Source organism: Anticarsia gemmatalis, chromosome 27, assembly GCF_050436995.1.
Source record: "Anticarsia gemmatalis isolate Benzon Research Colony breed Stoneville strain chromosome 27, ilAntGemm2 primary, whole genome shotgun sequence".
Classification (NCBI taxonomy): Eukaryota; Metazoa; Arthropoda; class Insecta; order Lepidoptera; family Erebidae; genus Anticarsia; species Anticarsia gemmatalis.
The window spans coordinates 5,766,543-5,790,178 of NC_134771.1; the positions used below are offsets into that span (position 1 = coordinate 5,766,543).

General features: G+C 34.4%; 1 protein-coding gene across 1 annotated transcript; it reads left to right on the plus strand.

Annotated features, from left to right (window-relative positions):
• Positions 1-3,483: 3,483 nt before the first annotated feature.
• Positions 3,484-23,523, plus strand: LOC142984680 (cysteine dioxygenase type 1). Its single transcript, XM_076132439.1, has 7 exons — positions 3,484-3,621; positions 10,421-10,518; positions 11,439-11,588; positions 16,129-16,275; positions 19,838-20,148; positions 20,708-20,877; positions 22,135-23,523. The coding sequence occupies exons 2-7, from the start codon at positions 10,427-10,429 to the stop codon at positions 22,168-22,170; spliced, it is 906 nt and encodes a 301-aa protein (XP_075988554.1). The 5' UTR covers positions 3,484-3,621; positions 10,421-10,426; the 3' UTR covers positions 22,171-23,523.
• Positions 23,524-23,636: the final 113 nt, after the last annotated feature.

Sequence of the window (23,636 nt, forward strand, 5' to 3'; positions counted from 1 at the left end):
ACATGGGAGACACCACCTCTTATGAGGTACAAACAAAAAATTATCCCGTTTTACAAGGGACTGATTGATTACCTAATCAAATGTGGGTATGTTTAATTCACCTAGGCCTATTTTGGTTATAACGAAGGTAATGTAAGTAATAAAAAAAATGCATCCATGTATAAATTCTCGCCTTTTTCCCAAACGGGTAGGTAGAGACTAAAGAATTATTTTAATGTAAACTTTTCTAATGTCTGTTTTTACATTTTCTTGTCAAATACCAATTAACTTAACAGTTGGAATGATGACTAATTTTTTCATACTTTTGCTGGCATTTCATCTATCAGATTGGTTACCCGGCGCTTATCATAATCTTTGAAACTGGAGATTATTCTCAAAACATAAGACGCAAATTATCAAGTAATAAATACACTAATACAATCACAATGTATTATTTATTATAGAATTAATATTATCTAATCTATTAGCAGCAAAAATCATACGATAATATGAAAAAACGCCACATTTTTCGGATAATGCCCGATTATGTGTATTAGAAATGATTATCACCTGTTCTAACGGTGAAGGAAAACATCGTGATATAATTGCTTGCTTGAAAGTTGTGAAAAACTGTTTTTAAATGTATACAAAGTCCACAAAATGGTTATTCGACTAAACTAGCTGACCCCTGCAACTTCGCTTGTGTCACATAAGAGAGAATGGGTAGTAACTTTCCCCGTTTTTTGTAACATTTTAATTTTTTACTGGTACTCTGCTCCTATTAGTCGTAGCGTGATGATATATAGCCTATAGTTTTTCTCGATCAATAGGCTATCTAACAGTAAAATATTTTTGAAATTTGCACTAATAGTTCCTGAGATTAGCGCGTTCAAACAGTATCCATAATTATATTACAATACCCTCCACGGACGTTTGAGTGAATAAATAATGATCACTTGTTCCAACGGTGAAGGAAAACATCGTGATGAAATTTCAGTTCAGTTTTCAGTAGGAATGAGTTAATGTCCCTGCACTTGATCAGTGTGGTAGACTCAAGGGCTAACCCCTCCTAGTGCCGGAGTTACTCTAGCCCAAAGGTAGATAAAGGTTTGATGTAAATTTAGAAACGTGATTAAGCACTTTTCATTAACACATAGGATTTTTTTCCCCGGGAAATATTTTCACACGGACGAAATCGCGGGCAGAAACTAATGTCTTAAGGAGGTCTAATGACATGATCGATATTTCAATAATCTGATTATAAGAGACGCCGACTATAACAATACAATATCTATACTATTCAATAAAGTGAAGATGTTTTTGTTTGTTTATATGCACTTATCTTGAAAACGACGAAACTGATTTGGAAAATCTCATAGTGAATGATAGCTAGGTTTTTGAGAGAGGCTATAAGATAAATAACATCACGCTATGACTTATAAGAGCTATTAAGAGTAATGCGTGAGAAACTGCGAGGCATAGATAACCACTAACTATTATGAAATAATAATTATTACAAATTAAATCCCTTCTTAGTCTTAGCCTTTGCCGATTATAGCGATTAACTCGAAAACTACTGCATGGATTTCATGCATTTTTCAGCTGTGAGATTCTCAAAATGTTAGCGTTTAATTTTCAAGCGTTAGCCCAGTGTATAACAGGCGAAGCCGGGTGAACCGCTAGTTTCATATAAAAATAGAGCTTGAGTGTATTATCTGTTCGCATGTAAGAAAATGGCGCCCAACAGAGGCAGATAAGAAATGCGTACAACACGCTTATCTTCAAGAAATTGTCGCAAATATTATTATAACAACACATTTGTTTTTTATAATGAATTGATTGAAAAATATGTATTAGTTATAGGTAACAATAATAGGTATATTATTTCTTTGAATCGTAGAATAGATTTTTTTATTTTAGTAATTATTTTGAGCGTGTGTAAAGTCTTTTACTGACAAAGGAAGTGCGATATATGCCAGGAAAAATATGGAATTTTCTTTGATATTTTCACTATTATCCAAAAAAATATTAATTGTTTAAAGGATCATGAACATGTTCTTTTGCAAATAACAAGTTTTCCTTTCCTACTATCTACTACCTAATTGTCCTACTTTTCTTAAAAAATTTTGTTGTCTTTTTGCAAAGGAACTTTTTGTCCATTTATAGACGGTCTTATGCAAGCAAAGTTACTTCAAAAACTATAATAATATATTATTTTGTTTTAAAGTCCTTTATTTAAAATAAATAATTAAATATGTTTACATTAAATTTTTATTATATTCCCAAACTTTTGACCCAACTAATTTTATCTTTTTTTTTAATGGAAAATATTTTTTTTATTAATGACGTATCCAAGATGGCGGCATTTGTCTTTAGATAAACGTCAGTAAACATAGTGTGTGCTAGTGATGTGTGAACAATAACAGTTTCGTGTGTGTTCGTTTATTAAGGCAAGTGCACATGGTTGTGATTGCAAGAGTAAGCAAGAATTTTAAGGCAAGATTTTTATAACACTAATATTTTTCAACTTAAAGCCTTAACTGTGTTCGGGAGGATACTCTTGTCCAACAGTGGGATAGTAATGGGGTAAAACGGTACTTTTGCTCGGTTGTTTATATTTTCAGTAATTGTTTTTACATTCAAAGTAGAATATCTCAGTAGCTGATCTTAGTAACAATGTGTTCGATAGTTACAGCAATTTTTAATAACCATTAATGTAAAATAATATTTTAGATAGCTAATAAATAAATAAAACACAGCAATTTCCTAACGTGAATATCTATTACTAATATTTGAATAAAACTGTCCCCTATTCAACACAGGTGATAGGCAATGGGTCAGCATTTTTAAATAGATTTTGACAACTCAAAATATTTTTTTTCTAATTTACTTTTTGTTGATATAATTACATAAATGATATAGATCAAAGTATTTAAATTAGCAGCATCTTCACTAGTGATGTTTCCAGAGGCTTCACCTTTACACATGGTGATGATTTCATTATCTCAATTTCGTCAAGTTAAAACTTGGTTATGAGAAGACAAAAAGAAATTAAGACTTAATAGTCATAATATACACTAATATCTATAGTCATTGCAAAAAAAACTATTAACGATATCTATCTATCCCATCTAATAATATAATCTTCATTTTATCAACCTACAAATAACTTGAAAAGTTGAAGTAGTAATGTAAGATTCTACTGACAGATTGACCAAATAATAGTTTTATCTTTCGAATAACTATCAGATATATTTTCAAACATGGCTTCTCACTATCTATTGGATAGGTTATCTAACACTTATCCATGAGCTACCTTACTTACCGTTAAAATCTTAATTATATATAACATTGTCTTAATTATTATGTAACATTTTACAACAAATAGTGTCTACTAGCAAGAAACATTCTTGCTCACAATATTCTTGTTTCGTTCGTGTGCACACACACTAACAGACACTTTCGCGGCAAATAAAAAACTAGTTGCGTGTTGTTCTTCAGCATTGCAACTCCGAGCATCTTGCCGTACGGACGTTAACAAAGACTTTCTAAATAAAAGTAAAAGAACTTTCGAGAGTTAAGAAATTCTTTGTGTTATTAAAAGTGTTTTGTGATTACGAGTTTTTGGATTGTGGAGATAAGGTTTGTAGTTTTGAATGTATTTATTTAATTTTTTAAATTAATCTTTTTGATTTTTGACTGTTTTTTTATATTTATATGGGACAAAAGCCTTAAAGTGGGATAGTAATTATAGAAAAGGTCGATATAGAAATCAATTGATTATAATTATTAATTGTTTAAGAGATCGTGTTAGCTTTTTTAAACTTTTTGTTTTAACAATAAGGTTTGTTTGGTACATATTATTTTAATTCTACCTACTTTTTTGTAGATTTTGACCAAAGATAAAATTTATTTAATCAAATATTAAGGGTGCAAATTGCAATAATTGTTTTAAGCAGACATTAGAAAAAAGAAGAAATACCCTCTCTGGCCATCGTCTATTTATCAAAAAAATATTTGTGACTTAAACAAAAGCTTATAAAAAGCTTTCTTTGTAGAAAATAGGTACTTTAACGACTTAAAAGTATTAGAAACTTTACATCAATAACTTAAGAAAAGGTAAGTCAATTCTTTGTTAGTAAAAGGAACAATAAAATCCGTAATTTTAACGGTAAAGTCTGCATTTTATTTCTCTTATCAATTTGTAAGAAAAACATCGTGATGAAACTTTACATCCTTGAGAGTTTTAAAACAGTTCTTGAAGGGATTTAGAGTCTCTCACCAGCTATCTATCGTGGTGGATCAAGGCCTAATCTTGCACTTATACCCGGAGAAGACTCTTGCCCAGGAGTAGGACAGTGATGGGTTATGTTTATCTTATTACTAGTTGACCCGCGCAACTTCGCTTGCGTCACATAAGAGAGAATGGCTCATAATTTTCCCCGTTTTTGTAACATTTCTCGTTGCTACTCCGCTCTTGATGGCTGTAGCGTGATGTTATATAGCCTAAAGCCTTCCTCGATAAATGGTCTATTCACCACAAAAAGATTTTTTCAATTCGAACCAGTGTTCCTAAGATTAACGCGTTCAAGCAAACAAACTCTATAGATTTATAATATTAGTATAAATAGTCGACTTTATTAAAAAAGGAGGGGTTCTCAATTCTTCCGGAATAAGGGAGAGGTGTACCTTGAGTCCACCACGTTGGCCAAGTGCGGGTTGGGTACTTAATCCCATGACAGTTATTTACGACTATTACATATTAAAGATAAGTCTTATCTTTTATTAGCTGCCTGCCGCGCCCCCTAGCGTGCCATCCGTGAATCATAAGATTAAATTAATCCTTTTTATTTTATTGAATGAATTACGTTAACTTCTACCTACTAATCCATATAATATTATAAATGCGAAAGTAACTCTGTCTGTCTGTCTGTCTGTTACTCAATCGCGCCTAAACTACTGAACCAATTTTCATGAAATTCGGTATGGAGATATTTTGACACCCGAGAAAGGACATAGGCTACTTTTTACCCCGGGAAAAGGACGCATTCCCAAATTTTGCTGGCGGACGAGGTCGCGGGTAGAAGCTAGTATTAAAGATAAGCCTTATTTTATTAGATCCCTGCCACGCCCCCTAGCGTGCAATCCGTGAATCATAAGATTAAATTAATCCTTTTTATTTTATTGAATGAATTACGTTTATGTGCAGATTATTAAAAATTTGTACGTAATAGTGAATTTGCTATTTTAATATTGTATCATGGTTAGTTGTATAACCTTTGAATAAGTATTGGATTGTTTTTTCCCCGACCTTATATTTAACCAGATTTTGATATATAGACGTATAATACACCTTTGTATCTTTACAATGCAAAAACTGCTTATCGGGTTTTTTTCAAAATTCGGCACACCATATTAGCACATAGGAAAGTCTTTAACTCCCGGTTTCTGAGTACATTTAGCGGTAGCTTATCTATTCAATAGCGCTTTTTTGTATGTGTTTTGACGCTATTGAATAGATAAACTGCCGTTAAATGTACCTCAGAAACCGGGGATTAGTCGGTGGAAGTCGGTGCAAAAGTAACGTATTGTTATTTGTTTGGACATTGACTTTCAGACGAACATCGACTATTTTGATAAAATAATAATTTATTATTTTCTTATCAAACTTCTCTTAGCAACTGGATATTTTTCAGTTATTAATAACATACATACGTAATATCACGCCTGTTATACTGAAGGCGTAGGCAGAGTATGAAATACACTACGTTTCGCCATTAATCATGTCAGTCCCATGTAATAGGGGGCGAGCCTATTGCCATATACTCGGCACGTTACCAAACTCCGGGTAACGAAATGTGGGTGATGTTTCGCCATTAACAATGTTAGTCTTATGTAATAGGGGGCGAGATTATTACCGATATTTAGTTACCTTCTATTTAAATTTTTATTACCTAAATATTACATTTGAACCTTATTGTTGCACGTTATAAAAGACTAGCTGACCCGCGCAACTTCGCTTGCGTCACATAAGAGAGAATGGGTCAAAATTTTCCCCGTTTTTGTAACATTTTTTACTGCTGCTCTGCTCCTATTGGTCGTAGCGTGATGATATATAGCCTATAACCTTCCTCGATAAATGGGCTATCTAACACTGAAAGATTTTTTCAAATCGGACCCGTAGTTCCTGAGATTAGCGCGTTCAAACAAACAAACAAACAAACAAACTATTCAGCTTTACAATATTAGTATAGATTACGAAGATAATAAATTCATGATGTTCCGCCAACCTTCATAGGCCCAGGTCTTTATTTTCTTCAAAAGTAACAATTAGAGTTTCTAAACACTCAAAGTTATCCTTCTTTATCATATTAGTAGCAATAGTAACGATTATTGTGCTGTAGATATGGACTAGAAATTTTGGCTGCTTATTCAAATTATCTGTTAGATAATGTGATAAATTATAATCCCGGGGAAGAACACTCTACTCTATTAAACAAGTAAAAATATTCCTAACTAGCTGACCCACGCAACTTTACTTGCGTCACATAAGAGAGAACGGGTCATAATTTTCCCCGATTTTGGAACATTTTTCGTTGCTACTCCGCTCCTAATAGCTCTAGTGTGATGTTATATAACCTATAGCTTTTGTCGATAAATAGGCTATCTAACACTGAAAGAATTTTCAAATCGGACCAGTAGATTCTGAAATTAGCGCGTTCAAACAAATAAACTCTTTAGCTTTATAATATTAGTATAGATAAACGCGGATGAAATTATTAAAGTCTAAACTCTAAAAAATACTCGTTGACTCACTTGAATCTGTAATGTGTTATCAGTTTCATCCCCTATGTTATCCACATAAGGGGTTGATTTTAGAGCCTACTACAGCTTTGTTTGACTAGGGACTTTAACTATCTCTATGCTATATTAAAAAAACGGTTTGGCAGTTTAGTTATGAAAGCATAACAAAACTTATTCTTGCCATTAAAGATAATTATACAGACTGACATACATATAGACATGTGCATAGATTATATTGGGGTAATTATAGATTAATATATAATAACCACTAACAAACATATTTCTTGCATGAGATGTATTTAATTGAAAGACGCAAGTGAAGTTTTTAAGGATCGTTACAAGTGATGTTCTTTGGTCTTTACCAAAAAGTCTATCCCTATTTATATGAAAATATCGCAATAGTATGTATGTAACCACAAACAAAATCACATATCATTATAGATCACAAAAAGCTGTACACGTAATGATTGTATGCATTACTGATGCAATAACGACAGTTCAAGTTAATATTACTGAGAATTGCGTCCTGCGTGCAATGGCGGTCGGATAAATATTTTACATCTATACTAATATTATAAATCTATACTAATATTATAAAGCTGAAGAGTTTGTTTGTTTGAACGCGCTAATCTCGGGAAGTACTGGTCCGATTTGAAAAAAAAATTCAATGTTAGATAGCCCATTTATTGAGGAAGGCTATAGGCTATATATCATCACGCGACGACCAATAGCAGCAGAGTACCAGTGAAAAATGTTACAAAAACGGGGAAAATTATGATTCTCTTATGTGACGCAAGCGAAGTTGCGCGGGTCAGCTAGTACATACATACATAAAGTCATGACTTGTTCCCATCGCGCGAGGTAGACTAAGTAATTCCACATCCTACTAATATTATAAATGCGAAAGATTGTGAGAATTGATGTTTGTTCCTCTTTTACGAAAAAAATATTGAACGGATTTTGATGAAATTTGGTAAACAGATGGATTATAACCTGGATAAGTCAATAGTTAATCAATGATACTTTTTGCGCTGGGACTTTTCTTAACACACTGGCAACAAACTCTTGTACCTTTAAAAAACCTATCATTTTTTTTATCAATATAAGAGTAATGATAGCCGAGTGGTTTAAGCATCCATCTCCCACTTAAGTAGTCGAAGGTTCGTATCCGAGGCAACACATTAATGACTTTTTGAAATTATGTGTGTATTAGAAATAATGATCACTTGTTCTAACGGTGAAGGAAAACATCGCGATGCAACCTTGCATGTCTGAGAGTTGTTTAGAACAGTTGTTGAAGGTATGCAAAGTCTCCAACCCGCTCTTGCGTGGTGGATTCTAGGCCTAAACCCTCCCTCATTTCGGGAGAAGATTTTTACCCCGCAGTGGGACAGAAATAGTTAAATTTATTTAAATTTTGTTATTAAATTTTGAGATCAATCTCGTGTTGAGACGAGACCCGTGGACGTGGAATAATAATGGGTTCATTGTTAAGGTCATAGACCATATGATAAGTATATAATATAATAATATATTATCTGATAGTAGCACACTCGCGACTCGTGGTATTGTCGCCCAACGTGGTATCACTATACAAAGTCTGTCTATTTTGTGATAAAACTCGAAAACTGCTGCGTTGATATTCATGATATTTTTACGAACAGATAGATTGATTTTGGAATTTCGCGTTGCAAGATTTTTGTCTCATATTGTAGATTATTTTTAGTAAGATTAGTGCAGTTTTTTTTTATTTATATGGCAAAACAACGTTTGCTAGGCCAGGTAGTCTAAATATATGTAACTCAAAGGTGAGTGTCTACATATGTCTGACATAGTGATCTACCTGTCTGACTATTTATTTAAATAGTGGCACAAACATACATCAATTTACAAAAGAAAGCTTATTAATGTCAAATAATAGTTATTCAGCTCTCTTCGAGCAACAGCTCGGTTCAATTTTCGCGTATTATGAATTATGTAGATTCTGCCCGTGTGAAAATATTTACCGGAGTTAAAAGCATCATATATCTTAATCCAGGTTAACAACTGTCAATATGCAAAATATCATCAAATTCCCTTCAGTAGTTTCTGAGTAAAGGACAAACAAACATCTTAGCTTCCACATTCTGTCAACAAACAAAGAAATCCATTCCCTTCTACGTTAACTCAAGGATTTAAAGACAGGAAGAGCTATGTACTGCAAATAAATAACATACATTTATGTAGCCGTCAGGTAGAAAAACCGGTATTGTTGACGTTTACGATAAAACGTATAATATTCAAGAAACCGGAATCTGACTGCATTTAAGATTTTACATTGAAATGTTCAACACAATTTAGTTTCTATTGAGGTAGGCAGAAGTATATAATATCACGACTCTTATACTCAAAGGTGAAGGCAGAGATGTGATACACTAAAATTTCGCTATCTATCTATCGTATGGTTAGTGGCCAACCTAGTGTTAAAGTTTTTCAAGCCGCCCGAAAGACCTTTGACATGGCTTAACGACCATTATCTTAATTGACAACAACCGGGACCGACTTTTTATGTGCCCTGCGAAGCACGGAGACGCTCAGTTCAAATACTACTAAAATCTGAAAAAAAAAATTGCGACGACGCACTTTGACTGGTTCAGAAATCGAACCTAGACCTCATAATCGGCAGATCTTCAATTTAAAAGAAAAGAGGATTTCAATATTTGTAGCATTTCTTATTTAGTAGTCAACCTATTGTCAAAGTTGTTCAAGCTGCCAGAAAATCCTTTGATATGGCTAAACGACTGTTATCTTATTAGACAACAACCGGGACCAACTTTTTAAATTCTTACGGCCCTCCGAAGTATGGAGATGCTCATTTCAGACACCATTATACGGTCACCCATCTATTTAATGTCCGCGCTAAAGCTACTTAACCCACAGATCTACCGGCTATAAAAGCCTTTTTGAAAGCAAGTACGTAAAATAATTACCTAGTCATCTGGCCACTAACCCGTTTTGTGCCTCGGCCGGTAACACAACCTGTTACATTCCTATAGGCCAGCCACCTGCACTTATGCAATTTGCTGTTGCACACATTGATGCCAACGGTTTGTGCGATAGTACCTTTTAATGCAGAATAACATGTTTTTAGATGATTATATCAATGTACTAGGATTTGCCCGCTGTTTCGTTCATGTGAAAAATATACATACAGAAAACTCTTCCGTTACTAACCACCGGTTTCTGAGTAAATTTGACGGTAGTTTATCTATTCAATAGCGTTTTTTTATGTAAGTTTTGACACTATTGAATAAACTACCGATAAATGTACTCAGAAACCGGGGGTAAGGGATGATTTTTGGGAAAGCCGCGGGCGAAAGCTATAAGTTAATAGAATGTTAAATAAATGATATGTAAGTGATAGTCCAGGCTAGAGACATTCTTGCGTTAATTTTATCAAAATCTTTTTTTTTTTAACTTGGGGAGTGTATGAAATTGCGTCCCTTACGCCCGGGGGAGCGTAGGTGTATGTGGGGCTCTCCTAACCAGAAGGGCTAGGCCTACCCATTAAACCAAACCAAGGTGTTGCCTCTTCTCTTGTTATACTGTTCACAAATTTTAAATAACGGTTTATTTAAAGTACGTTTTCTTGTTACAGTTAACGATGGACGTGGACAACGCGAACTGCAAAGTGAAGGTGTCTCAGTGCACCGACATGGAAGTATTACCTATTGAGAAACCATTGAAAATTGACGTGTAAGTACAAACGTTAATACTCGTTTTTTTCAGAAGACAGTAGGAACTTGTAGGAAGGCAAAAAACGCCAATCATCAGTAAAATTTTGAGACGCCCATGGCCAGTTGCGCTCTACGGTCGGTAAACTATCTGTGAGTTAAGCAACCGTTGGCGCGGTTATCCCATAGATGGGTGACCGCATAGTGGTATTTGAACTGAGCGTCTCCGTGCTTCGGAGGGCACGTAAAAAGTCGATCCCGGCTGTTGTCTACTAAGATAACAGTCGTTAGGCCATGTCAAAGGCCTCTCGGGCGGCTTGAACAACATTGACACTAGGTTGACGTAATTAATGGATAATCCTTTACCAGCGGAAGGGAGACCACCCGACTGATCTAAAAATTAAAATTTATCTCTGGCATAACATAATATTTTCCTTAATTCACGTTTAGCCTATATCGCTGATTGTTGGCAGCTCCTCGCATGATCAATTATTGTATCAACAACATTGTAAAAAAGTTTTACAATGTTGTTTATATGTTTATATGTTGGCGATTGAAAAGAGTGGCCGTGAGTTTGTTGCTCTTCTCATAAGGCTCTACCCCCTTTCCGAGCTAGTGGTAGATTCAGTAATTGTAACGACTATCATAAGTCTCAATATTTGACCTAAATCAATAAATGATTTGATTTTGAATAATTCGTTGTGATTTGAAAGAAGATGTAGTGACTAGGATTGAGAGAGGTATGCTTCGATGCTTTCAAGTGACGTTCTCTGGTCTCTGCCTACCTCTATGGGAAGAAGGCCTGATGTTATATATGTAATAATTACAATAAATATCAATTTTTATTGTTATAAATAGCATTATGTCATAATATTGTCTTAACCACTCAACATCACAACTACAAATTTGCTAAGCAATAATGGATAAAACTTTTGTTTGCAGAGAGATAACGGGCTTGGAGAGGCTGATAGAGGAGTTACACAGGGTGTTCTCTAGGGACTATGTCAATGTACAGGAGGTTCAGAAATTGATGGCTGGATATAAATCGAATCCTAAGGATTGGTCGAAATATGCCAAGTTTGATCGGTTTAGGTAAGTTATTTAAACCCATGTTTTTTGTAAGAAGGATATAGAGTTTTCTTAGCTATGTGCATTCTTAGATATAAAGCTATCTTTACCTCAAATTCCACCTTAATCTTTATAAGTAAAAAAGCTAACGCATCATAAAGTTTCCATTGCCTTTTTTTCCAGATATTGAGAAAAGTTTCATAATTTCAAAATATCTAAATAAGTTCAGTCGTTTAACTGTAAACGGAACTACTAGACTTTCCCCGTTACTTTGTCTGCGTTTCCGTGACTGAGAAAAAAATAATTTCTTAGAAATATTATGGCTTTCTTGTCGTGTTAAACATAATAGTATAATATATTTCCCCAAGGAATATCTCAAAAGATTTTCAAGAAATAGTATAGTGTTTTTCTAGCTATAAACCTCGGAATTAGTAAACTAGTAGCAATATGACTAGATTGTTAACACATAATGAAATACCTTGACCAAGTTACCTACAAGAAAATTATCGCGTGTTTACTAAATATATTTATTTCGTTTGCTCGACTGCACGGAATTTAAGGTTAGGTCATTTTTAATTAGGCTTTTTGTTATGAAGCCACCCCTAGGATATATTAGGTAATACCTTATCATCAATTATAAATATCTGTATGTCACTTTAAGGTATTATACATAATTAATTTGCAGGAATCAAATTACGTTACCTTATAAAAATAGTTTCTTTTGTAGAAATCATTTTAAGAATATAAATCAGCTCCGGGCTTGACCAATTTTGCTCGATCAGAAAGAATGATTGGAGTTCGTCATGGTTAACTAGTGAAAATAATGATTCATATCTTTAGAGCGTCTTAGTTTCTTTGAAAACAACTCCCGCACTAAGTATTGCTCTTGTGTCGCGGGGACTTTTACAATCATACAAACGACCGACACAAAGTACAACCGGATTCGAAACAACTATTTGTGGCTCGCACAAATATTCGTTCTGTGTTCCAGACCCACGACTTGCCAACACAAAGGTAGTGGCATTGCGACCACCTTAACCACTGCGCGGCTGAGACCGTCAATACATACATACATTAAATCACGGCTTTTTTATAGAGGTAGGCAGAGACCCCCAATTGAGGATAAATATGAAGAAATTTTTTATTTATGTATAAAAAGAAAATCTTTCAGAAGAATGTGATATAATCGTAATAATGTTTTTATCGTGTCGTAATCGACGGATGCACTTAGTGATTATTATCAGTAGCCACATACGAACACCTATCTGTATGATAAAATTGAGAGTTAAATGTTTTATGCAGACTGATAAAATGTTTTATAAAGCTTTCGCAGCTTTCGTCCCGCGGCTTCGCTTGCGTGGAATTTTACCCCTTCGGAGCGGATTTTCCAAAATTCCTCTTTTTGTGCTCCCCTACACTTCCTAGAGAATCTTCATACCAAATTTCTAGTTTCTACGCTCAGTAGTTAAGGCTGTGCGTTATCCATCAATCAGTCACTCAGTAATGGAAGACTTTTATATGTATTGATTATGGTCATGTAAAGTTAAATTCCTGAGCCGAGCCCAAAAATTTATCCCGAATTATCCAGAAATTGCATAAACTTAAGACGTTGACACTATAGATCTCTGTGTCTCGGAGAGCACATAGGTAAAGGTATCAATCATGTGTGTGACCTCTCGCTGTCGTTTCTGTTGTCCTATCAGACTATAAGAGTGATGTAATAGAGAATTAATGTACTATTATACAGTGTTCAAGACATTACGAACTAAGTCCTGCAATGTCTGGTTTCAGCGTAAAGCCGTCAGTCCTGTGTCTGACTTCTTGCCGAACGTTTCTAAAGTTTTGATCAGGCTTTAAGAGTGATGCAATAGAGAGCCTAAGTACCTGTGTATTGTACACAAGGGATTTTATTTGTAGTGCATTTTAAATGTCAAAATTGGTACTCGATAGTATACCAACTGTAAAGAATCGCGCTATTGGACACAATAAACAAACTCCACCACTGACCGGTTTCAATGATACTTCTTCTTGTTGTCGTATGGTTAGTGGTCAACCTAGTGTCAAAGTTGTTCAAGCCACCCGAAGGCTTTTGACTTGGCTTAACGACTGTTATCTTAATTGACAACAACCGGGACCGACTTTTTACGTGCCCTCCGAAGCACGGAGACGACCTGTTCAAATACCACTATGCGGACACCCATCTATGGAATGACCGCGCCAAGGTTTGCTCTACCCACAAATCGTTTACCGACCGGTGAGCGCAACTAGCCACGGCCGCCTCAATGATGCTGACCATAGCCAAATAACGGTTAGTAGTACGTGCTACAAATGAGGGTGTTATTAGTAAACAGTATCATTGTATAAAAAGTCTTGGGAGTAACGAAACTAAATATTTAATAAACGTATTGTACATTGTCTTAAGAAATGTAGTCAATTCACATACATCCTTTGCAGAACAATGATAGTGCATAGCCAGTCACACTAAGGGCGCCTTTAATCGGGCACTAATATTGCACAATATAGCACAATGCACAATATCAATGACTGCTTAGGGGCAGCCTTATAGAAACTGTGGTTTATACTATATATTCACAAGTTAGTTTATAATTTCGTGTGTATTATACACAGGTACACACTCTATTACATCACCCTTAGGGTGACAAATCAACATCGAGCTATGCTGCGCTGTTTTATGTTTGGTCAACTCGCTCGTGTAATATTTTAATGAAGATACAAACAAACTATGCTGTACTGCGCTGCGCTGCGCTCTGTTTAAAACAACATCGAGCACAAACATAACGCAAGCAGCATAGGTTGATGTTGATTTGTTACCCTCACAGTCCTCTGGGACGGTAGATGCGACTGAAGGTCAGGTCAGAGGTCTCGCTTTATATGCTTTGCAACCTCAATTTCAGAACTTCGTGCAATCCCTGAGAATTTCTTGACAGAAAAAACCTGAAATTCGTTTTGGTCCAACGCAGAAATCGAAGCCGAAACTTCTGTGTGTTTTCTCTACCGACGCATCACAGTCTTAGCTTTTCATACATATACATATAAGAACATGAAATCATGCCTTCTTCCCATGGTACAATCCTTACAAACGTCCCATGCTTCATTCACATCCATACATCTTGTCATACAGGAAATTTACCACTTTTGAATATGCAATTGTTATTATCAAAATGAAAGACGTAAATAAGTGTGGAATACAATCATATTACAAATAATAGCTCTCACTATCTACGCGGAAGTTGTCAGTAAGAAATATATCGGGTCACGGGAACGAACATCTTTGTACCTATTATTATACATTCCTGCCTATGTATGTATAGGGTAAGGATGCCTATTATGAGATACCATTTTTATTTTTGTTTATAAAAATAAAACTGTTTGATTTGCAGCTTACAAAGATATAGTTTTAGATAGGAAATCTAATGTACTTTAAATGTGTAATAGCTATTTAGTGCTAAATAAAATATTTTTCTGGCTGGGTTGTCAAAAGTGAAAAATGACAGAAAAGAAGTCCACGGCAAAGGGTCTCCTATTATGAGATATGAGGGGTTCTTAATATAAGATAGTATCCAATATTAAGGTCTTTAAATTTTAGGAGTAAAACATAAGAAATACCGGCCAAGTGCGAGTAGGACTTGCGCACAAAGAATTCCGTACCATCATCTGTAATAGAAAATTAATATTGAGCAAAAAATACGAAAAAAACACGTTTATTGTATGGGGACCCCCTTAATATTTTACTTTTTAAATTTTTAGTATTTGTTGTTATAGCAGCAACGGAAATACATAATTTGTGATAATTTCTGCTTTCCAGCTATTACGGTTTATGCCTAACAATATTAATCTCAGTACAACACATTAAAATAGTTATTTTTGTGTATCCCATTTTAGGAACCCCAGCATATCTCATATTAGGGAAAACAACAGTTTAACGAAATGGATCCCCTGTTTTTGTTGCTATGTTGATTCGCGTGACACTAGCGCGAAATGGCTGACATGCATAGTTTGGCCAATACCTAGCTATCTCATATTTGGCGCCTATCTCATAATAGGCATCCTTACCCTATATGTATTATTATGTATATTTGTAAATACGTACATAAAATCACTCCTTTTTCCCATAGGGTTAGGCAAAGACCAGAGAACGCCATTTGATACGATCCTTACGAACTTCTCTTATCTCATTCACATACGAAGTACGGTTACGAGTACTACGCACCTCACCTTTTTGCAAGACATCGCTGTGATCTGTGCCTAACTCTAAGCAGTCTCCGTAATTTTGTACTAATATTTACTACAAATGCTTAAGATAATGATGTTTTTCAAATTTAGTGTGCAGGTAGTTTACAACCCAAATTAACTCAAAGTATACTCACTATACTGGAAAATCTTTTACGCCGATACTATTAAAAATATATCGTCTATAACACTTTATCCGACCCAATCTGGGTACCTCGGGTTCAGCTGCTGGATACACAAGCTACCACGCTGCGGAGACAGTTGACATTTAAGTTTTCATCCTATTTATAATCTAAACGTTTGTTAATTGCAGGTACACACGTAACCTGGTGGACGCAGGTAACGGCGCCTTCAACATCATGATCCTGTGCTGGGGACCAGGGCACGCGTCAGCCATCCACGACCACGCCGACTCACACTGCTTCATGAAACTGCTGAGCGGGAACCTGGATGAAGTCAGGTGAGGGTCATATACCTATCTATACTAATATTATAAAGCTGAAGAGTTTGTTTGTTTGAACGCGCTAATCTCAGGAACTACTGATTTGAAAAATTATTTCAGTGTTAGATAGCCCATTTATCGAGGAAGGCTATAGGCTATATATCATCACGATACAACCAATATAGCAGAGTACCAATAAAAAATGTTACAAAAACGGGGAAAATTTTGACCCATTCGCTCTTATGTGACGCAAGCGAAATTGCGCGGGTTAGCTAGTTATTAAGATATAACTGTTTGGAATACCTAATAATTTAATATGTTTTCAATACACTATCAATGTTTTGGTCTAAAGATAAACTTGATTTAATTGTGAACCTAATTTCATCATTTAGAATCAATATTATTTGCCTCAAAATTTTCATCTCCAAGTTTATAACGGTTCTAGTTTCAGATCCCTACTATATAGCAAATATTAAAGTTTATCCGTCTGTTACCCCTTTCGTGGGTTAACCGATAAACAGCTTTTGATGAAATTAAGCATAGAGATAGTTGAAAAAGCCAAAATATAATAATTGATAACAAAGACTTACCTAAAATTCAAAAAGTCCAAATATCTTTGGAACAAAATAATGTCAAAATGATAAGATTATCTTATGACGTATTTAAACTGTTATTTAATTGATATTCATAATAAAATAAATAATAAATATTATATTATATAAATTGATAATAATTACGTAGGTTAGTATTATTAAAATAATAATATGACGTTGATATTAAACGTAGATAAACCCACTTTTTGTTATTTGACCCATGAAATTAGTATACACGTTACTTCGGCCCGCTTTATGAACATACATAATATACATTTATGTATGTATGCTTTACTATCTATGGCCTGCCTCCGTGGCGCAGTGGTTAAAGTCGCCAACGCCACTACTACCAATGCGTCGAGAGGTCGTGGGTTCGATTTCCACTCGGAACAATTATATGTACAATCCATAAATAGTTGTTGTTTCGATTCTGGTTGTAAATTGTGTCCGTTGTTTGTATGTTTGTAAAAGTGCCCACGACACAAGAACCATTCTTAGTACGGGAGTTGTCTTAAAAGAAGAAGAAATGAAATAATTACATTACTGTCTTTTGTCCGAGTGGTAGTGTACGCGACTGCTGATCACGACGTCTCAGATTCAGTTCCCTGGCCGGGAGATGTACTATTGAGTTTAACAATTTTTATTAGAATATTTTTCAAGCGTTTATGACGAGACACGGGTGAATTTGGACTTAGACTTTTGCCTACACCTTCAGGTATAACAGGCGTGATATTATGTATGTTACTATGTAAATGAAGTTAATTATTTTAAGAGAAAGGTCTTCTTCTTGTCATTTGGTTAGTGGTCAACCTGGTGTCAAAGTTGTTCAATCCGCCCCAAGGCCTTTGACGTGGCTTAACGACTGTTATCTTAATTGACAACAACCGGGACCGACTTTTTACGTGCCCTCCGAAGCACGAAGACGCCCTGTTCCAATATCGCTATGCGGTCACCCATCTATGGAATGACCGCGCCAAGGTTTGCTTAACCCACAGATAGTTTACCGACCGGTGAGCGCAACTGGCTACGGGCGCCTCAAGAGAAAGGTCAAAAGTTATAAATCAATTTTTTGTATGTTTTTAAATTTTGACACTTTTTATGACGTTAATTGGCGTTATTTAATTAATAATATTTATCTTAAATAAATAATTATGTTTTAATAAACTTTCTGATAAATTGACGTGTATGTTTGTTTTTATTAAAATAATATTCAGTTGCCAAAACAATATTTTTTTGCCAATATTTTGATTAAGCGACGCGTGTAACGATTATGATTTAGATAATATTTTACGTCTGTATGAAATAATGTTTAGATAACATATTAGGTCGGGGAAAAGTCTTTTCGCATCATAGTTTGTATGAACTTGTAATAAAATCTTTACTCTACACAGAAAAGCTCGATATTTGGGTACCTCACGAGCTCACTGAAAGAAACCTAATGAACCGTGTACTCATTTGTGATTCTTGAAGCCAAAGAGATTTTGTTACAAGTTCATACATACTATAATGCCAAGACTTTTTCCTAATCTAATATTAGTACACACACATGATTTAGAAAAGTCATTGGTGTATTGCCTCAAGATTGCACTGTCGACCACTTGCGTGGGAGGTGCATGCTCTGACCATTTGGCTATCAATTAATAAAAATAATATTCAATTTTGACGTACATAAACAAAATAATGTAAATACGTCATTTTATTCTTAAAACAGGTCACACAAATATGATAACAACTTCATGATGTAATTGAATAACGTATTATTAATAACTAGCCGACCCGCGCAAATTCGCTTGCGTCACATAAGAGAGAATGCGTCATAATTTTCCCCGTTTTTGTTACTTTTTTTACTGTTACTTTGCTCCTATTGGTTGTAGCGTGATGATATATAGCCTATAGCCTTCCTCGATAAATGGGCTATCTAACACTGAAAGAATTTTTAAAATCGGACTTGTAGTTCCTGAGATTAGCGCGTTCAAACAAACAAACAAACAAACAATCAAACAAACAAACAAACTCTTCAGCTTTATAATATTAGTATAGATTATTACACGCAATAATAAATAATAAACAAACGGTATTGTGACGTTATTATTATTTTGATATTATTAAGTAAGATAAACTGCCTCCGGTTTAGATCGTCAAGCCGCTACCATTGCATCGGGAGGTCGTGGGTTCGATTCCCACACGGAACAATTATTTGTGCGATCCACAAAAAATCGCTTCGGGTCTGTTTGTACTTTGTGTTCGTTGTTTGTTTATTTGTAAAAGTCCTCACGACACGAGAGCAATTTTTCATACGGGAGTTGTAAAAACAAAATGTAAAATTGTCTACGATTGCATCAAAACTGTTGCAACGTTCCCGTATTTTCGAGAACGCTGTATGTGTGGCCGTTCACAAGATGACACTGTCACGGGTCAGGAGATAACTGCATACGAACTCATTGATAAATATTATAACTAGTTATTGTCGTGTTTGTCAATAGGTGACTGGTTTAAACACCTCGCTTGGCTTGCGTCAGATATTAACTTTTAAACTTCAAGCTTAGCCTTTCTTACAACTATGTTGGGGTCTGCTTCTAGTCTCACCGGATCTGAATACCTGTATTTTACATGGAGCGACTGCCAATCGGACCTCCACACCCAAGTTACCTAGGCTATAAGACTTATACCCCTCGATAAGGCTGGATGTCAGACTTTCAAGCTTCTGACTACTGGTAACGATCGCTAAAGATCTTAGAAAGAATTCGGTATTTTTTATGGTCACCCAGTCATAAAATAACCTCGGCAAGCGTAGCTTAACCTCTATTGCTAATTAGCCACGATTCTTCTGAAATTTAAAATTTTGCTGTTGCTTTTTTTATAGTCTCAAAGATTTGTGGTGCGATTATTTGCACATTATTTGATAGGGTATCAACTGAAGAAGTTTTTAGGAAGATGAAAAACTCTTTCTCATTACTAGTATTAATAAACCAATCTCTAATTTCCAGATACGAATGGCCAGACAACGTGCAACCAGAAGTTATGAAAGTACTCAAAAATAACAACAAATCGCGAAGAAAATGCTGTTCCGAAAGCCAGGACGCCATGCTTGATAAGGTTTCTAAACAAAATGTCAACTGTCAGAGTGACAGCTGTGGTGACAAGTGTCAAAGTGACAGCTGTCAGATTGAAAGTGACAGCTGTCAGAATGAGTGCTGCGGGGAGGAGTGCCATAGTGAGGATGAGGGATATGATATTAAGGATATGAAGGTCAGAGGAAGGTCACGGATGGAGCTGAATGATGTTTGTTATATTAATGGTTAGTATAGATTAAAATTATTATGTACTTGTTTGGTCAGAGATCAAATGATTGCTTTAAACATTAGTGCTGGGTTCAATTCCCAGGTAGGGTAGGTAAATGTAGAATTGTTGAAACTTTGTATATTGCCTATTCGTTTCGTCTCTTATTATAACTAATGTGACAAGTGTGTAAGAAAGAAACTTGATCATTAAAAAAGGCAGACGCCTACTTTTTTAAAGGTTGCAATTCATCAAAAAAAGTATCGAAATGATTAAAGGCGCTTCAATAATTATTTTCATTCTTTATTGTATCGAACTAAACTTTAAATTTGAGTTCAGATTCATAATATCATTTATTTATTATGAAAACTGTACGCCTAATTTGAAATAGTCCTAAAATAAATTTTACCATTTCGGAACAACTAGTTGCTCTCATAAAATAAGTTTTCCAATTCAAAATGTCATTTATTTTGTTGCCTAATGTAAAATATTTGAAATAACCATGTAATATTTTTAAAAAAACTCGCTGAAAAATAGTTTTTTTTACATTTTCTTATAATGTCTTCTCCAATTCCCAGATGCCCTCGGCCTCCACCGGGTAGAGAACCCCTCGCACGTGGACGGAGCCGTCTCCCTGCACCTCTACTGCCCACCCTTCGACAGCTGCAGGATCTTCGACGCCAGGACCGGCAAGCCCACGGAAGTCAAGGTCACCTTCTGGTCCATGTATGGCAAGAAGATTAAGAGGGTATGTAACCCATAATTAAATAGACCATGTGACTGTCTTTGTTCTTATTCTACTTCAGAATTGCCTAGCGGATTTAAGATATATTAGGTCGGGGAAAAAGTATTTTCGCATTATAGTATGTATGAACTTGTAATAAAATCTTTTCTCTACACAAAAAAAGCTCGATATTTGGGTACCTCACGAGCTCACTGAAAGAAACCTAATGGACCGTGTACTCATTTGTGATTCTTGAAGCCAAAGATATTTTATTACAAGTTCATACATACTATAATGCGAAAAGACTTTTTCCCCGACCTAATATATCGTCCCCGTAGAGCGAAAAGTCATTAACTCGAGTTAATGATTTCTTTTTTTATGACACCATTGAAATCGCCATATTTTTCTCTAATTTTCTGTCTAATCCACATACCTGTAGCTATTATAGTTTTTGTTTTATAGAATGTGAAAATTAACCAGGTCAACCCTTTTGAGCTGAAAATCAAATGAGCAAATTAACTAATTTTAGTTAATTAATATTCATTTCTTAGGATTGTATCTAACCCATACTTAAAACATACCTAAAACGACTTAATTACTTTTCCCTTGAATTATCTCTGCATATTAAAATTATTATTAGCAATTGTAAAATCACTAAATGGATTTAGTTATTTTTCACATCGGTACACGCATTTCATACTGCGTTAAAAATCACTAACTCTGATCAAAAATTAACTAACTCGAAATTATGTTACATATTTAAAAAATAAAAGTAACTAATTTTATATATTTTGATATTTCCAAGCATTCAGACAATATTTTCTTAATGTAGTCTATATTAAATAAACTTTGTTATAATTTCCTTCATTTAAGACTATAAACGTAGAGATAGGTTACTGCAATCGTAAGTTATGAATTTTTATATTTTTAAAAACTTTGAACAGCCATATCTCAAAACAAGGTTTTTCGAGTTAATGACTTTTCGCTCTACGGGGACGATATGCGATTGTCTTTGTCCTTATTCTACTCCAAAACTGCTCAACCGATTTGGATAAAATTTATAGAAGGGATAGATTTGCTCCGGAAAACACACAAGTTTTTTATTACGACCAAATAATCTGCTGTCCTCATATTGCTTTAAAGCTAACAGTCTTCTTTTTCAAAAATATTATACTTTCTTTCTTTATCCATGGCCCATTTTTTCCCTTTTGTACCTACACCATATGGTACCGTCTATTGCTGCTTCAAACGAAATAATAATAGCTTATTCTTTATTTTCAGGTAATCGAAGCCAATACCGTTTCAGATAGCCAGTAATTTTTATATTTTACAATATTATTCATTACAAAAATGATCCACATTAAAGTTTAAAAAAAAAACACAAAACAAATAATGCAGAAATTAATATAACTATGTTGAGTTTTCCTGCTTAACCTAATTCCATTTCAGATTCGTACAAGCAGGAAAAAAAAAAATTAAATATATTTTTTACTACTAAATGAATTTGCTTTGTTTCTGAATATTATTGAGGTTATTTCAATGTATAATAGAATACGGGAATTAACGCGAACATGCATTTTACCTTAAAATGCCTGTCAGCCTGCGACCACGGCGAGTGCAACCTGCGCCGAAACGTTAGGCATTTTAAGGTAAAATGTGTGTTCGCGTTAATTCCCGTATTCTATTATACATTAAACATGCAACGCGAGAGTTTAAAAGTTATGAGGTTATTTCAATTACCTTATTAATTATTTGTCGTCTAAAATTGTTTAGTGTGGATCATGTGAAACGGTGCTCAATACATTCCAGATATTACAACAAGTAATAAATATTGTATTTGTATTCAAATACATTCATATTTTGTTATTTAGGTTTAAGTATATTGTTAAAAAAGTGTTTTTTTACAATAAATGTGAAAATTATTTAACAAAAAATATAATAACTTTAGTTTATTATTGTCCCACTGTTGGGCGAAAATCCCCTTCTAGGATAAGGGAGGGGTTAGACCCTGAGTCCACCACGGTGGTCAGGTGTGTGTAAAGGAACGTTTTTAAGATCTTTTTGCTACAGTTATTATTTCTTATACTTCGTTGCTGAAATATGATATAATTAATTATTAATGAGGAGCTCGTGGCTAAGCAACAACAGATGCACGGATCGACGTTTGATGTTGTTTTGCGAATGGGTGACCACCTTATACATATTCAGTTCCTCTGTGTTTCGGAAAACACATTCAATTGTGACAGTCCTATTGAACTGTACTTGTATTACAGACAAGAACTTATGTTAGTCGGCCATCACTACTTTTACATCAAATTAAAATCGCTGAAAGATAAATGTTTAATGTCAAAAATTGCGTAAGAAAAGGTATGATTTTAATAGATAATTTTCACATTTAATTATTGACATGTCAAACAAAATTATGACATATATGATTTTGAATCATTTTAATATCATCGTGTTATTTTATATTATGACCAAAGTCTGAATTTGGCTACAAAATTGTTTGTTAGAAATATTTAAAAAAAGAGGCGCTATTTTTATACTTATTTTTATTGTAATTATAATAAATAGATTAATATTAATCCTAAATTAAGGTAATTAATAAGACTTTATAAATGCTAAATGTATATTTATTATTATTTTTTTACAATAAATAATTTTTACGGATTTTGATATTTTACTTTTACAATTACTTGTAAAATTAAACAAATTGACCTGTCAAAAGTTTTCACTAAAATCTTTTGACCTGTCAAAAATAACATAACCATTCTTTTAAACAA

Excerpts from the sequence above, each read along its gene's own strand:
- LOC142984680 (XM_076132439.1), top strand. The coding sequence starts at position 10,427 with ATGGACGTGGACAACGCGAACTGCAAAGTGAAGGTGTCTCAGTGCACC. Across the intron at positions 10,519-11,438 it reads AAACCATTGAAAATTGACGT|AGAGATAACGGGCTTGGAGA; the intron begins GTAAGTACAAAC and ends TTTTGTTTGCAG. Across the intron at positions 20,878-22,134 it reads ATGGCAAGAAGATTAAGAGG|GTAATCGAAGCCAATACCGT; the intron begins GTATGTAACCCA and ends CTTTATTTTCAG.